The sequence below is a fragment of the Myiozetetes cayanensis genome, unplaced genomic scaffold (genome assembly GCF_022539395.1).
Source record: "Myiozetetes cayanensis isolate MyiCay16 unplaced genomic scaffold, myiCay2020 scf4, whole genome shotgun sequence".
In the NCBI taxonomy this organism is placed as follows: Eukaryota; Metazoa; Chordata; class Aves; order Passeriformes; family Tyrannidae; genus Myiozetetes; species Myiozetetes cayanensis.
Window position 1 is genome coordinate 55,599,823 of NW_026087631.1, and position 15,614 is coordinate 55,615,436.

Sequence of the window (15,614 nt, forward strand, 5' to 3'; positions counted from 1 at the left end):
TGTTTAACTAAAAAAAAATCTGAGAATCACAACTTTCCCTGTGGGTACCTTAGGCCATTTTCAAATGGCTTTTTATTTGCTTTTTACTTGCTACCTGATGAAATATGAAGTAAATAATTTAGTAGCAAGTGATGTAAAACTGATACTTCTTTTCCTTCTTCTCATTAATAAGATTCTTCATAATCATTTTCTTAAGGAAGACCCTTTAGAGGCCAACACGCTGTCAGTCATATGACTGTACTTAACAGAGAACATATCACTTAGCAAGAAGTGAAAAGTTAATGTAAAGTCCAATCTCCAATGGTCCCCCATCCCTGTCCCACAGTGCCCATGTCTGCCCCTACTCCCCAGTGACCCAGTCGTATTTTGCTATATGCTCCTGTGCCCCACAGAACCTAGTGAGCTTGTTTTGGCAGAGGATTTAGAAGCTGAATGCTGCTGGGCTGTGAACTGCTTCCTGTACACTTGTTATGACATGAATAAATCCTAACTCTCTTCATGATCCTTGCTTTCTGATTAATCAGTGTTCCTCTTTGCCAGTTTTAGAAAACTTCAGGGACCTAAAGGGTCATGGAGAGGACATTTGGATGGAGTGAGGGAGGTTTTTGGTGGGAGGGCATCTGCTGGCTTCCCTGGTAAATAAATATTATCAGTGTGCTTGGGCTTGTGAAAGTACAAAATGTTAAATCTGAGGGTAACTTTGCATTGACTCAGAGATAGATACAAATAGTCCACAAAGCTGTAATGTATAACACTCCAGTTTTAACAATAATAATAAACAGTGTGAAAAACATTTGTTTCATAGCTGTTTTTAGAAATAACAATGAAAAGCACTATTTTAATGCTGACTATCTTTCAAACTTGCTCAATTCTGTTCTGAAATGTGGCCAATATTTTGTGCTTTTGGTTTTATCCAGGACTGTTGAATGACCCACACTTTTAGTTCAATAAATACAGAGTAGGTATTTGGTAGAGAGTACAAAGATTTCTATTTATTAGCAAAGTGCCTTTCTTTCACCTCTCTACTTCTGAAAAATCTCTTAAAGTGAAATCATTGCCATCATATCTCCCGAAGGTCCAGTGGTTTTTCCAGTAATTCATATTCTAACAGTTATTTCACTCCCATGTTAACCAGAGCACACACTACATCTGCTTTTTATTTTAATGGAATAGAATATTTTTCTCTTTGTAGACTACAAACATTTTTTTTTCCACAAATAAAAAATAAGAACTTGAGTCTCTTCCTTCCCAGGATGGTCTCATGTGCTAAATGGAACTTGCTTCTGATGTTTTTGTACTTTCATACTCTTTTGTAATGGTCACAGTTATGTTGTCCAGCCTCTCTTTAGCCCACTAGATCAGTTAAGGAGTGAAAGGGTTGGTGCTAGAGCTCAATAAAACAAAATTTTTCCACCTTCTCAGAGCTCAGGAGAGGTTGCTGTCAGAGGATACAGTTGTCTAACCATACAAGATCAAACTTTTTCAACTTTTTCTTAAGTGTGGCATTTTTTTCTACCAGTGATCAAAACTTTTGCTAAAACATACGTACCTAGAAAACAAGGACTTGATTATACTTTGTTGAGCTTCACATATAAAAAACAGAAAGAGAAAAAGGAAAGGCCAGAAAAAGCATTGAAAATCATCATGAGTTACAAACTGATAATCACAAGGGGTAAAGAAATCAACCAGACAAGAAAGGAATTCAATATTTGTACATTTCTACTCAGTTCAACAGGAAAAATACTGGAAAACAGTATTTCAGATCCTTTTCCCTTTTGGCATAAACTCTGCCAAACGGGGAATAAGGTTACTTGCTCTAATGGCAACTTTCTCCTATTATTAGTGCTGTTATGGAAGAATAGCAGATTTGTGCTCCATCTTCTGAACTTAATCCAGGCTTGCAAACAGCAGCTAGACAATGTGGCAGCAGGCAGGACCCTAGAAATCCAATTCTTTTAAAACTTGCCCTCCATACTTAAGCTGGGAAAATTAATGTATCAGTAGATTTCAGAGAGTCTAAAAATTACAATTATCCTTGTTTTCGTTATTTCATTTTTTCCTTATATACCTTTCATTTTTCTGCTTTTTTTTTTTTTTTTTTTTAGGAATAGTATTCTCCACTTTAGTGCTCCCACTGAAACCATGGGCCACTTGCTCACTCACCCCATTCCCCTTCTGCCTGTGGCACACTAGAGAGGAGAAGTGGAGGCACAAAAGGTAAAGATCACAGGTTGAGGTAAAACAACAGCAATGAGATAAGAAAATGAACAGTAACAGAAGCTATATTAATGACAGAGGGTACAAGAAAGAGACAAATCATTCACACAGAAACAATGCCAGACTGCTGCCTCCATCATGCAATGCTGACCCAGAAGGAACCCCTTCTCCAAGGAAGAGACTGCCTTGCCATAACCCCCAGCAATGATACGAGGTGGTATAGAATAAACTCCAGAATCAGAACAAGCAGCCTTCCCATTGCTCTCTTATTTCCTTTGCTTAATGACATTTATCTTTTTTCTTCCTTCTCAAAGGTACAAACACCAGCCTGAGACCTCACTAAGCACAACCACGCACACTTAACTTATATTTAATCTTCTTTTCTTTTTTTTTTTTTACAGTGTTCTACTGTACCATAACATTGTACTGATACATTTTTTAGCATTACAATTTTTTGCAGTGATCTGTTGGTAAGAAATGAATGGTCTGTAGTATTTCACCGCAATATTTCACTCTTGTCAAGAAAAAAGACATTTTATTTTTCCTTTTCTTTTTTTTTTCTATTTCTTCTTCTGTTTCTATCTGTGATTTTCCTCCTCCTTCCTTGTATAATGAATCATTTCATTTTGTTAATCATGCAGGAAACATTTTTCTTTTTCTGGATTAGATTTCTGCCTAGTTAATAAGTTTGATCAGCTAACAGAAAAGTCTAGTGAGTGTTGGGAATATCCCAAAGTGAGAGACAGAGAGAAGCACCAGCAACAGGCTGTTAGATTACTTCATGATAAGTATTGAAATTGCAGTCTTAGTGTTAGGATTTCCTCTACTAAAAAACTTAGATAAAATAGTAACATGAACTTTCTGAAGTGTCTTTTAATAGTTTTGGCTGGAGTCGAATGTGAACTTTATCACATGGGAGTTTTTTTTTTGCCAGAGTCAGGTCCTCAATCACTTGAATTTCATTCTTTGTAAAATCATCTGTAAATTAACCTGAAAAACTTTTCTTACAAGATGTATGAAAACAAGTAGGGTTCATTAAAAAAAAATTCTTTGATGCATTTCTTCTACCATAAAAAGAAGAGAAAGATATAAACTAGGTTCATGACAACACACGGAATAGACTGTTTCACAGGTTCATGAACTGGAAACTACACATCTTGCCATTTGGTCTTACATTGCCAATTACTGTAGTGTGATGACTACTGTAAATCTGATGAATGTCCAATAGTGACACTCAGGAGAACTGGTTGCCATAGCTGTCAGACCTGACCCATGTTTCATTTCACCTTGGAGTAGGGGAATGGAGTCCCTTCTGAAAATGCTGGGGCAAGGTGCTGAAATAATTTAAGTCTTATAAGGTCTTATATAGTATAGTCAATGTTATCAGTGCCTTGTCAGCATCCCATCTGTTTGCCTTCCTCTTTTTCCCCTTTCTCTTTTTAATTCTGGCTTACCAAGATCTTTGTGTGGATGCTACTGCAAATAAGGAGCAGGGTACAGTAACTGTTACTACATCGGAGTGTTTACAGCAATTTGACAGGGAAACTGAGATTGTTGGATGTTAGAGAAGATAAGAAGATCACAGCAGTTCATTTAATTTTTGTGTAAATTCAAAGTGTATTCATGTGACACCTCTCTCAGCAAGAACACCAAAAAAAAGAAGAAAAAAAAAGTACTTCCATCTGCAGCTGAATAATGTCAGCAGTACTTTTTCTAAAGAATGTAGCAATTCCCAGAATGCCTTTTAAACTGGAAAGCAGAGAGGCACATCTTACAAGTGCAACAGAACTTAGCTTCCTTTTACCTAGTTAAGGTTGTAGGGTATGAGACTCTTTTCATTAATCATATTTCCTAACAATATCCCCCATATTGCCCAGCTAGTTTAACTCCTCTAAATGGAAGAGAAATTACTCAAAAAGGTGCTTGATTTTTCAGCTTCTTAAAAAACTTTAGGAGACAAAAAAATGAAAACTTGTACTAATAGAAGGATGCAGATTATAACCAATGACAATGAGAACCACGTAACCAGCGATGGCTTGAACTGATCACTATTGAAAATGAGAGATGTCACAAACTCTTCTGTTCACACCAGGTGCCTTATGCTTTTGTGGCATCGCTGTGCACTGAGAGGTTCCTTCTATGCACTGATTAATCTCCCTGATTATATACTGTTAATTTTTCATCCCTTTCACACTACAGTACAATCAAGACTCTTGACCATCTGTCTAGTACTATTCGAAATCAGCCTCCATTTTTCATAAAGCTTACAGCAAGAACACACACACAAAAAAATCTAGTGCCACCAAATAATGAGCCTTTGGCTGCTCAGCTGAACTGTCTGGGAGGCCAGAACTTGGGCCTCAGAGACTTGATTCCTGAGTAGACTTGCAGTGGGTCTGTTCCAGCCCTATTGCTCCACAGAGTCAATATGGCATAACCTCTCTATTTTGCTCTGATATTTTCTGAGCAGAAAAAGCTATTGGCTGAAATGGACGCTGTCTGCATAGCGAAGCTTTTTAATGAAAGTCATTCGTATTAAATACAATAATGTTTCCTCTATGTTTAATGTAAAATGTCAAGAATAAATATAATAAAAACAAATAGCCTGAACTCCCAACTTGAAAGTTCTATTTATGATTATCTAGTTTACCTTTGTAAGAGATGCATAGATATTCTGGGAATTTCTGCATCAAGCTGTATCAGTTCGTTAGGATACGTGCCCAGAACAAGACAAGTACAACAGTCATTCAAACACTACAAAAAATCTTTTATTGCAGTGAGAGTAAAAAACTACTAGCAAAGAGAATCAAAAGCTAAAAAAGAATACAAAAACCAAGAATACAAAAACACTACTTTATCTGTTGGCGTTCATACAATACTACAAACAGCCTCTATTACAGTATTAGCTAGTAAAAAGAGAATTAAAGGGATACAAAAAAGGATATAAAACATTTGCTTTCTTGGTTGCTTCCTATCAAAAAACTGTGCTTACCTACACAGACAGGTCAGGGTCACCAGGATCTGCAGTGGCTGGTCAGTACCCATGCTTAGTTGGTGTCCCTGTGGAGCAGCACAGTCTCCATGGAAGGATGAGTATTGCTCAACCCAGCAGTCCTGACACCCCATTTTATCAGCTCTACATTACACGACGTAGGGCCAGGATGCAGCATAAGGTGATGCTTGAGTGGTAGCCAAACACCGCCTGTTCATTACCTCATAACAACGGTCTGCGCGTGCCCTGCTGTAGGGCAAGGGGCGAACGACCCCTGCCCACATCATCTTCCTCTCTCCATCATCTTCCTCACTCCTATGTACGACCTCTACCACTGTGTTTCAAGGGTATTTGTATCTATCTTGCAGAATGTAACCAAGGCAAGTGGGAACTCAGCTATGATAAGAGGGGACATCTAGCTAACTTTGCTAAAAACACAATGGGCCTTACAGTCAACTTGTGCAATAAAGTTACATTGTACAATACTCTGGCTGGTTTCACATCCTAATATAACCACTTTCTCACCCCTCTATGCTCCACTGATCATCTAAATCAAAAGTACCACCCTTACAGAAGCCAGTAAGTTCTGACACAAAGTACTCAAAGACTTTTGATTTGAGTACAATGACACTATCAGAAAGACACTACCTACCAACTATACATGTGGGTAAACTAACTCTCTATTTTTCCTGTTAGAGTTTTTACTATTTCTCGTTCCCAGTTTAAATATGCTTAACTTCATGTCACAGAAATGTTTAACTGATACAAAGTTCCACAGTGAATGAATTTCCAAAACACTAAAAGTTAGCAGCTTACATATTGCTACAAAATTTTTAAAACATAATGAAAAAGATGTAAATCTGACAAAAGACATATAGTTAAAATAAGCAAACAAAAAGTTGTTTCTTCTCTTGTATAAGACTGCTAACCTGCATACTATTAATGAAACATACAGGTTGCAGAAATTTTCAGTCAGTATTACATTCGAACAGTCAGCACTCATGCCCTGACTTATAGCTCAGTGTAGTATAATGGAATTTGCAGCAACCTGCACAGTCTACACAATTGTATCAGGAGCAGGGTAACATCTCTCTCATTGCCAACAGCTTCTCTGCCCTGGGTCATCAGTGCTGGTTTTTTTTGGTTTTTTTTTTTTTTTTTCCCCTGGTATTTGCTGCCATCTCATGTATTTTAAGAAGTATTGCAGTGGAATTCTAGAAGTGAATGTTCTGTACCTCAAAAGTAACCTTACTTTAGATAGCTATGCTACTACAATGTTAAATATGTTACTTAAATTCTGAAAATGTTTTTGTTATTGCTACAGGATATGGAAGTAACCTATATTCAAAACCAAAATGAAATATTCTGCACCAATTTGGGTGAAATAACATGTGATCAGTTTTCAGCTTCTCAGTGTATGAAAGACATTGACATACCTCCAGACTTCCAACAGAAGGCCACAAGATTGTCAGGGGCTGGAGAATATCACCAATGAGGAGTGACTGAGAGAGCTAGGTTTCTTCAGCTTTAAGAGGACGAGGCTTCAGGGTGACCTTACTGCTGTCCACCATTAATTAGTGGGAGGGCATAGAAAAGATGGGGCCCAAACAGCCCTTCTTTGCAAGCTGCTTCTCTTGAGAAGTCACAATGCTGTGATGTTACCTTGCAGACAACTGCAATAACAAAGTCTCCAAGACATGGAAAAAGATTCACTACCTCTGGCAGACATAGGATTGAAACTTGGACCACACTATTTGACTCTATGGAAAAACACAGAGATAGGACAAAACAAACACATTAACTGCAATAGATGAAATTCAGGGTATATTAAGGAAAAAAGTTTTCACCATGAGTGGTTAAACATTGAAATAGGGACCCAGAGGTTTCATGGAAGACAAACTTGTAACTTAAACAGGTGTCAACTCCTCAAATCAGGAACGGCTTCCGACTCTGGAAAAGGAGGAGAAAGAGAGAAGATACACTATCATACAGCAGAAAGGCCATTTTTTGGTTAGAACTTTGGACTGCCTAGATATTGCATCACCATAAAACACAAGTAAGGGAACTTACAGGTTACATCCTTTTCTCTTAGTGGTTGCTATCATATGAATAGGGCTTTTGTTAGTAGCCAACATGAACCTAAAGACATAGTCCAAAATATGAAAAGCAGGAATAAAGTGCAGAAAAGCTTACTTAAACCTCAGTAAGAAAAAGATTCTTCATGCCAGTTAGAACATGTTGGCAAACTAACAGATACTTTGAGATGAACCCACTAAAGGTGATCAGTGAGTACTTAAAGTGCTGTGCCAGAGCAGCTTAATAAAGCCAAAATGTTGATCTATTGAACATGCATAACTACACAACTACTCTGACTAAGGCCGGTGTTTTTACTTCCATCTATCAAGACAGATATACTGAGCTACTGCCTTTGAAAAACAATGTCAAGGCATAGTTTTCCATAGCCACGGTACAATGAGGATTAATGCTCCCAGACTATCCACGTGCACCTTCAGTCCATCCCTTGGGACTGCCAAGCCAGTGGCACTGAGAGGTGTATGTTTGGCAATAACTGTAATACACTCCAGGCACTTAAGGGCCTCACAAAGACTTGCAACCTGAAAAAAGAACAGATGAGGAGAGATGCTGACTCAACTCTTTCAAGAGTTACTGCTGTACTTTCTCTTAAACAAGTACTTACCATGAGTGTTAGAGATCACATTTGAAAACAATGCTAAATCAGTCTTTTGTTCTTTGTATATGAATCAGCAAGGAGAGAACAAACTGAATGAGAAACTACATTAACCTGCACTGTTTTCCTGTAAGCATTAAACAAACATTTTATTAACACACCCCACCTGCCAAAGGCTTGAGCAAGAAGGCAAAAAACTCCCTCTGTTTCTCCTTTTCATATTCAGTGAAATAAAATTTCTCTCCTTAGGCAGATGAGGATCACTCATTTTAGACACTGCTGGACACAGCAGTGCCATAGGAAATATTCATATACAGTTGCATAAGTGTTCTTAACAAGTACTACTGTGTCCAAATGACAAAAAACCATGAACTTGTCTGAGCAAAGCAGTTATAACACTAGACATGTTCCTTTAAAAAAACAAAACAAACCCAAACAATTAAAATTCCTGTATTTTCAGGTTCCTTTAATACTGAAAAAGGTTTTGGTGCTTAAAGATATATTGAAGTATAAATATTGTTTTTACATAGTAGAAATGCAAAATTCTTCAAGCATTCTTCATTCTTTAAATGCATAAAAGGACTTGTCCTTCAGTTATCTTTTGGTCGCTTTTCACTATTTTCTTGAACACAGCAACCAGAAGGCAAAATGAAAGATTAAGAAAGATTACTGACGAATTAGAAAAGTCAAAGAACATCACACAGTGATTAAACCACAGATTGATTTATTTTAGCAACAATCCGAACAGTAAAAAATTATACTGTACCGTGGCACTTTAGAATGTAAACACAAACACAATGAGCATTGTGGGCCTTTGTCACCAAAAGTAACATTAGTTTTGCAAACAAATCACTTTCATAATGCCGTACTGACTGATACAGGACATGGCGGTTCAAAGGAGATTAATTAGGATAACCAAGTCGACCTCACAGCTTGCTCTAAGAGATTCACCATTCCTATGGACCTGAAAGGTCCTGTCTGTTCAGTGTTACTGTGGTAATAGCAGAAGGAACTTGGCACGAATTTGTTCACAGAAGGGGCGCTCAGGCATCGGCACGGATTGCTCAGGGAAGCGGTGCAGCCACAGGCCCTGGAGATGTTTAAGGAAGGACGGGATGTGGCACTTAAAAGTTCCTCGGTCGGGTTAACACGGCGCTGTTCGGTCCTAGGCCGGACCCGACGATTGAAGTCGTTTCCCACCCTGCCGTTTCCGTGATTCTGTCACAGACCGGCTTCGCTCGCAAGCTTCGGGCCGGCCTTTCCGCCCGGAGCGAGTCGCGGCGGCTGCCGCGGCGAACGGGAGGCGCACGGGAGGCGCACGGGGGTGGGGCGGGGGAAGCGCACGGGTGTCTCGGTGTCTCGGGGTCTCGGCGTCAACTCGGGGGGCGGTGCCGGAGCTCCGGGCGCTCCTCCCCCTGTTCCGGCGCTGCCCCCACCCCCAGGGAGCTCGGAGTGGGGTTGTGAGGGTTTGGAGGGGGCTGGGGGCGGAGCAGCGCGCGCTCTCCCGGCACGTGACGCGAGCCGCTCCGCTGTCATCGCGAGGCCGGGACGGCGCCGGCCCCGGGCGGGAGCTGCGCGAGCCGCGATCCGCCTGGCCTGAGGCGGCGGCGGCCGCGGCTGCTGCTGCCGCTCCTAGTGCCGCTCCTGGTGCCGCTCCGGTACAGGTACAGGTGCAGGTGCGGGGCGGCGAGCAGGAGCAGGGTGGGACGGAGCGCTGGCCGGGCCCCGGGGCGAGGGGAGGGGGCCGAGTGCTCCACGGGGGAAGGCGGCACCTCCCGAAGGCCGGGACGGAGAGCCCGCCCCGGGGGGGCTCCGGCCGCCAGCCGTGGGTGGCGGCTGCGGCCGAGGCGGGGAAGCGAAAGCGCAGCTGTGGGAACGGCTGTGTTTCGCTCCGTCCAGACGCCCCGCGTGTGCGGGGCGTGTGGACGGAGCGAAACAGCGTTACCTCGCTCCGTGTCCTGCTGCGCTGAAATTACGTGGGCTTTCCACGCGGCCTCTTTTCCGCGCATCGCGTTCGTTCCTGCGCGTCTCTAGGACCTTGAAGTTGGGCGCGCAGCAAAATGCTCGAGTTAAGCGCCGGTTCCACGTGTGTCTGCCTGTGTTTACGGTGGCACGTGGCGTTCGGAGCTGGTTTTGGGATCGGGGCCCTGTGCCTCCCTGATGGTCTTCTCTTAATGAGCTTTCTCCCTTTATTGGATTTTAGGTGGCAATCTGAAATGGGGATTGCATACAAAAAAATTATTTCTGATAGCTTAACTGTGTTAGGAAGAATACTGTATGTCCGCGTGTTTGTTAAAAAATGGTACTAGCTCGGAGAGTAAACAGCATTTATATTTTACATTTTTAAACTACGTTTTTGCAGATTTATGATTCTTTGCACTATAGTTATCAACTGTACCTGGGGAAGTTGCCTGTTGGCTACGTTTTAAGCTGAAACGTTTTCTATAAGAATGAAACCTTCTAGCAGCCTAACGCAGGCTACTTTTTGTCACTCTACAACGGGCTTTATTTTTGTGTCCGTGGTATAGCATTTGTCTTGGGCTTTACCCTTATTTTAACTTGAACTGTGATAACTAGCTGATGGCATTGCTTCAGGCATGTACCTTCCAAACACAAGAAAATGGAAAACACAAGCATGGTTTCCGTTTCAGTAGTTAAAATGATAGTAAATTGAACCACTGCCCCTCTCTCGACTTGGATTTGGAGTGGTGCTGGTGTTACTGATTGCTGGCAGCTGATGGTTTTCTATTAGCTAAATGCAGATACAGATGTGCATAAATGCAATTCCCTTTCCAGGGATTGACCCAGGAAATAATAGGTATCATCCAAATACGTGGGCATGAGTAAATAGCTGTTGGATTAGGATGTAGATGAGGGAAAAATCTTCAGTCAGTGTTGGTTTTAGAAAGTAATTTGATTTAGTCTCTCTTTTTCTTTTTTTTTTTTATGGTAAATATGATGAAATGGGGAAAAAATTAAAATCCCATAAGTTTAAGTCCTTAATTATTGATGAGTATTGCATGCAGAATTTTATAGCTCTTGACCTGATTTCTAAACAAATCGGTTAAATAGTTTTGCACTAAATCTGAATGCACAGTCAGCAGAGTGATTCAAATCAGAATGTTGTCAACTGCTAATTATTGAGTATTCCTAAAGTTTTAGTAGGAGACACACTACTTAGTAAAAAATATAATTTTATATGCAACTTTTAATAAAAATATTGAATTGAGTAGATGTAAGCTTTTCTGAGTTTAACCAGCTCTCGATTGGTCTCATTCTTAGTTCTGCATTTAATTCAGTTATTTACTAACTTTTTTTTTAGGCTTTTTTTGCTAAGACTGTTTTATCAGCATAATGATGAACAGAACATGAATGGGGTTTGTGGTGGTGTCAGTTTTGGTCAAATATGTTTTAAAAAGGTTGTGTTTTTACTTTACTATCCTCAGTGTAAATTGGAAAACTCCACCCTAATACCTAATTTTAGTCCATATGAAGCTGTACTACAGTAATTCTGTTAATACAAGATATTTTCAAGTTCCCTGAATGATTGCAGGAATCATTCAAAAGGTGATGTCCTGAAATATTAAGATTTTAGTACGTATCTGGTAAAAAATCTCCACAGTCATTTGATAGCTTGATATTTCATATCTCAAAATGAACAAATGATGTGTTGAGTTCTTGATTTTCGTTTACATTCACAGGCAGACCCATAGGATATTTTGATCATGCACATTATTTTATACTTGCAGGATAGTAGTTGTTGTGTAATCAAATCATGTAATGAAGGTGTTAATAAAAATTTGCTCATCCAAAGTCCAGAATGTGTTATAAACTCTTATTGTAGTTTTGATTTATGAAGGCTTGGTGTTTACTTCAGGTTTCTTGGATGCCATTCTGTGTCATAAAAAATTCTTCTGTAGCCTTGCACTTTCCTCCAACTTTATTTCACCTGTTCAAAATTGTGGGTTGGCATGTAGTGGTTGAGTTGTTGGCTTTGTATGAGTGGTCATATTACTGAGTTATGCAAATACTCATTTTTATCATTAATTCTGTTTACATCTATCATTTGTGGGACAGTATACCCTGAAAACTGAGGGCAATATGAATAAACAAGGATTAGAAAACTTGTCAAGATTCTAAATTTCAGGTGTTGAAATTGAAAGATTTAAAATTCAAAACACATTCTTTATGAAAACTGATTATGGGAAAAAATCAAATTTCTAATCAGTTTCATTTTCTGATTCTCAGACGTGGTGGAATAATTCAAATACAGGTATTATGGGGAAATTTCACAAACAAAATATATTCCAGTTTTTTTGTGACATTTCTGCCTGTAAAACGTAGAGTGACTCAGCTGGGGCTGTTGGGATTTAGCTCATTAGACCTGTGATCTTCTGCTGGGTTTTGTCTAATAAAATTAAAAGACAGTTACTAGCAGGTACCTTGTCTGTAAGAAGTACCTAGATAAGTACTCCTATTCCTGGTAGATGCTGTATGACAAAATTATTGTGCTGAGACAGGTTTTGTTTAATTTTCACAGTTTATTTCTTTGATTAAAACAATATGTAAGTTGTTAAAATGGTAAATGAACCTATGGCTTTCGAGGTGGATAAATTGTTTATAATCAAAAACTGTTTTGAAACAAAATAGTAATTTTGATTTAAAGTTAAAATAGGGGAAATGTGTAGAAGTCTGCTAACTGAGCTATGAATAAAAGCGTAGAAATAAAAAAAGTGTAAGAAACTCCCTAAGTTTTAGGAGTCAAACTCTTCATATTTAGGTGGATTCAGTGAAGTACTTGGAGTATTTGATTTGAATAAATGATGCTAAATATTTCAAAACTGAGATCAGTAAAAATCTCTAAAATTTGGAAAACTATTAATTAATAATAAAATAAAAGCTTTTTCTTAACTGATTTGTTGCCTTCAAGGTTGTAGGTATGGCTTATATCTGAGTTGGTGAAACTTCTAAACTCACAGTGTTCTTTTGTTGTCCCTATTGAAATCTCCTTTGCATTTACTGAGATATACGAATCCTTGCAGAATTGTAGAAGCATAGAATATCCTGATTTGGAGGGGACCCACAAGGATCATTGAGTCCAACTCCTGGCCCTGCACAGGACACCCCAAGAATCATGCCATATGCCTGAGAACATTGTTGAGAAGCTCCTTGAACTCTGCGGGACTTGGTGCTGTGGCCACTTCCCTGGGGAGCCTGTTGTGGTGCCCAGCCACCCTCTGGGTGAAGAATATTTTCCTAATATCCAGCTCAAACCTCCCCTGATGCAGCTTCATGCCATTCCCTTGAGTTGAAAAGAATATATATGTTTTGATATATATGTTAAGGAGTTATTAAATCCAAGATATAAGAGTATCTTTTGGGAGGAGACCTGCAAAAGCAGTTAATTACATACCATATAGTTAGGGAGACTTTTTTGAGAAATATATATTGGCAGAAATTACAGACCTAGTAGAACTCTTTGAAAGTGTTTAATCACGAAGCAGTTCACATCCACCACCTGCATTTTCTATTCCCATCAGTATTACAGACTGCTTTAGCAGTGAATATTTCTCTGAACTTTTGGGTACTTGTAAATTAGCCTTTTGAAAACTGAGAGCTAGGCCAAACCACTGTCCGGACTCTGTGAGGACTGCACCCAGATTTGATAATGTTGTTACACCATTGTGTGAATCCATGGTTTACTTGCATCTTGAATAGGGCTTGCAGCTTTAATATCCATTTCCCATGACTAAAAATAATTTACTGGAACTAGTTAAGATTCATAAATAGGATACAATGATGATCAGAAATGTGGAATGGATTTTCTGTGGTGAGACTGGAAGTTTTCAGCTTGGAAGACATTTACGGCATGAGATCATGGTAGAGATCTGTAAGTCATGAGTGTTCAGAAAGTAAATATGAGCAGTTAGGTAACTGTTCCCAGTGTGCACTTCAGATATCAGATAAAACTAAAATGTGAAATAGTCAAAATATACAGAAGAAGACACGTCACTTAGTGTATTAATTGTAGAGTACTGTGTTGTGAGATGTTTTGGATACTAAAGGCCTACAAAAATTCAGAATTGTGGGGGAAAAATCATGGAACTCCACCAAATGCGAGTAATATCTGCCATGTCTAAGGATGCCTTGATATATACATCGCTGAAGAATTAGATGGTATTCTGAAAAAGTATATTATAAAGCTACTCCTACACTTACTGTTTACTAGATGCCTGCTGTTAGCAGCTGTGGAAACTTGATAGATCTGACTTGCTGTTGCTGAAGCCTGTTAAATACCGACTAGGTCTATGGATCTCATACTTATGTTTTCATTAAAAAGAAAGTAAAAACTCCTGAAACATGGGTGGGGCAGGGTGGCCTACCCGATAAGGCCTGGAATCCGATCAGAGAATGCATACAATGCAAGCCATTATGCAGGTCATTATGCAGGCCATCATGCAGACCATTAAGCAAGTTCTACTGCTGGAGCCAGGATGCTGGCTTGGTGTTGAATTATGTTAAAACTAGCCAGGTTCACCAGGCTTCAGATACACATCCTGGTTTTTGAAGCAGGATTTGACCGATAAGCTAGTCACTGGCCTGTAAACCTGTGACTACCAGTCCATCATTTTATAGCTATAAAAGCCCAGTCCAACTTCCATGTGGCAGACTGTTCCACATACTTTTGTCAAGTGTGGAACTTCTCCCGTGAAGCAGGGACACATCTTCAGGGTTACTCCCCAGGGGTTAAGAGAAAAAGACAGACCTGCCCGCTATCTCGTATTGTGATTTATATCAATCTCTACTTAATGATTGTTTCTTTTGGTAGCTTTGATACAGTTGCTTTAATATAATTGCTTTGTTACAGTGCCCTATACTGCTTTATGTTATATGATGCCCTACTAGTAGGTTTTTAGCTTTTACATTGTGTAGTAAATAATTTCGATTAAGATCTTTCATCTGTTCACTTGTCTGTTCACTTGTCGTAGTAAGTAATTAATTTTATATAAATATATCCATTTTACCATTATTAAAAATGTACAGGACAAAGTGATTTAATCACAGTTCTATAATTCTTTAAATTGAAACCGTTGACACAGTCTGAGGCTAAGATAGGACTGATTATGCTACATCTAAACCCTTCTCTAAGAAGTTTAGAAAGCAAGGGATTCCTTTCTGTAGCTCCTGACTCTATGGCAGAGCTTCTGTAATAACTTGTCTAAGCCTTCCACTCTCTCCTGTGATTATAGGTTGCAAATGAGAAAAGTACTTTTTCTTTCTTTTTTTTCTTTTTCTTCTTGCCCTTTGTCCTAGATCAGTTATTTCAAGATGCTTTTCATGCTGTGAACTTGATGTGGGAAAAGAATGTCTATGGAATGAAATCAGGTAATTTTTCAGCTCAATATTTATGGGTTCAAATTAAACCATTTTTATATTTTTGCAATATTTTTTCTGTAAGGCTAGTACCAAATACAGAAAAGCAAATAAGAAATGAAGTTTGCAGATGGCTCAGAACTTTACAGTAAAATTGAGGTGGTTTTAGGAGTTTTAGAATATGGTTACCTACCCAGATTCCTGGTTTCTTAAGTTTTTATAGTCTATTAAAATCATCAATACTCCTAACATTTTAAAACTTAATTGATTCTTCCTGATGATGGTAGATGTCTGAGGAATGCATACCTAACTATGAGATTTGGCCTCATATCACAAATATAG

At 39.1% G+C, this 15,614-nt stretch overlaps 2 protein-coding genes across 5 annotated transcripts in view; one reads left to right on the plus strand and one right to left on the minus strand.

Annotated features, from left to right (window-relative positions):
* Nucleotides 1-9,434, minus strand: part of GLDC (glycine decarboxylase) — a 60,874-nt gene extending 51,440 nt beyond the window's left edge. The window contains exon 1 of the mRNA XM_050329838.1: nt 9,128-9,434. Coding sequence (XP_050185795.1) covers nt 9,128-9,434 — 307 coding nt within the window. The remainder of the gene's footprint in view (nt 1-9,127) is intronic.
* KDM4C (lysine demethylase 4C) overlaps nt 9,416-15,614 on the plus strand; it is a 260,992-nt gene continuing 254,793 nt past the window's right edge. For 2 of the 4 annotated variants that reach the window (XR_007630468.1, XM_050328708.1), the window contains exon 1: nt 9,416-9,562. The gene's annotated coding sequence lies outside the window, so the exon portion shown is untranslated. Of the gene's footprint in view, nt 9,575-15,212; nt 15,285-15,614 lie in introns of all 4 variants that reach the window. The other 2 variants (XM_050328709.1, XM_050328710.1) reach the window with 2 other exon arrangements.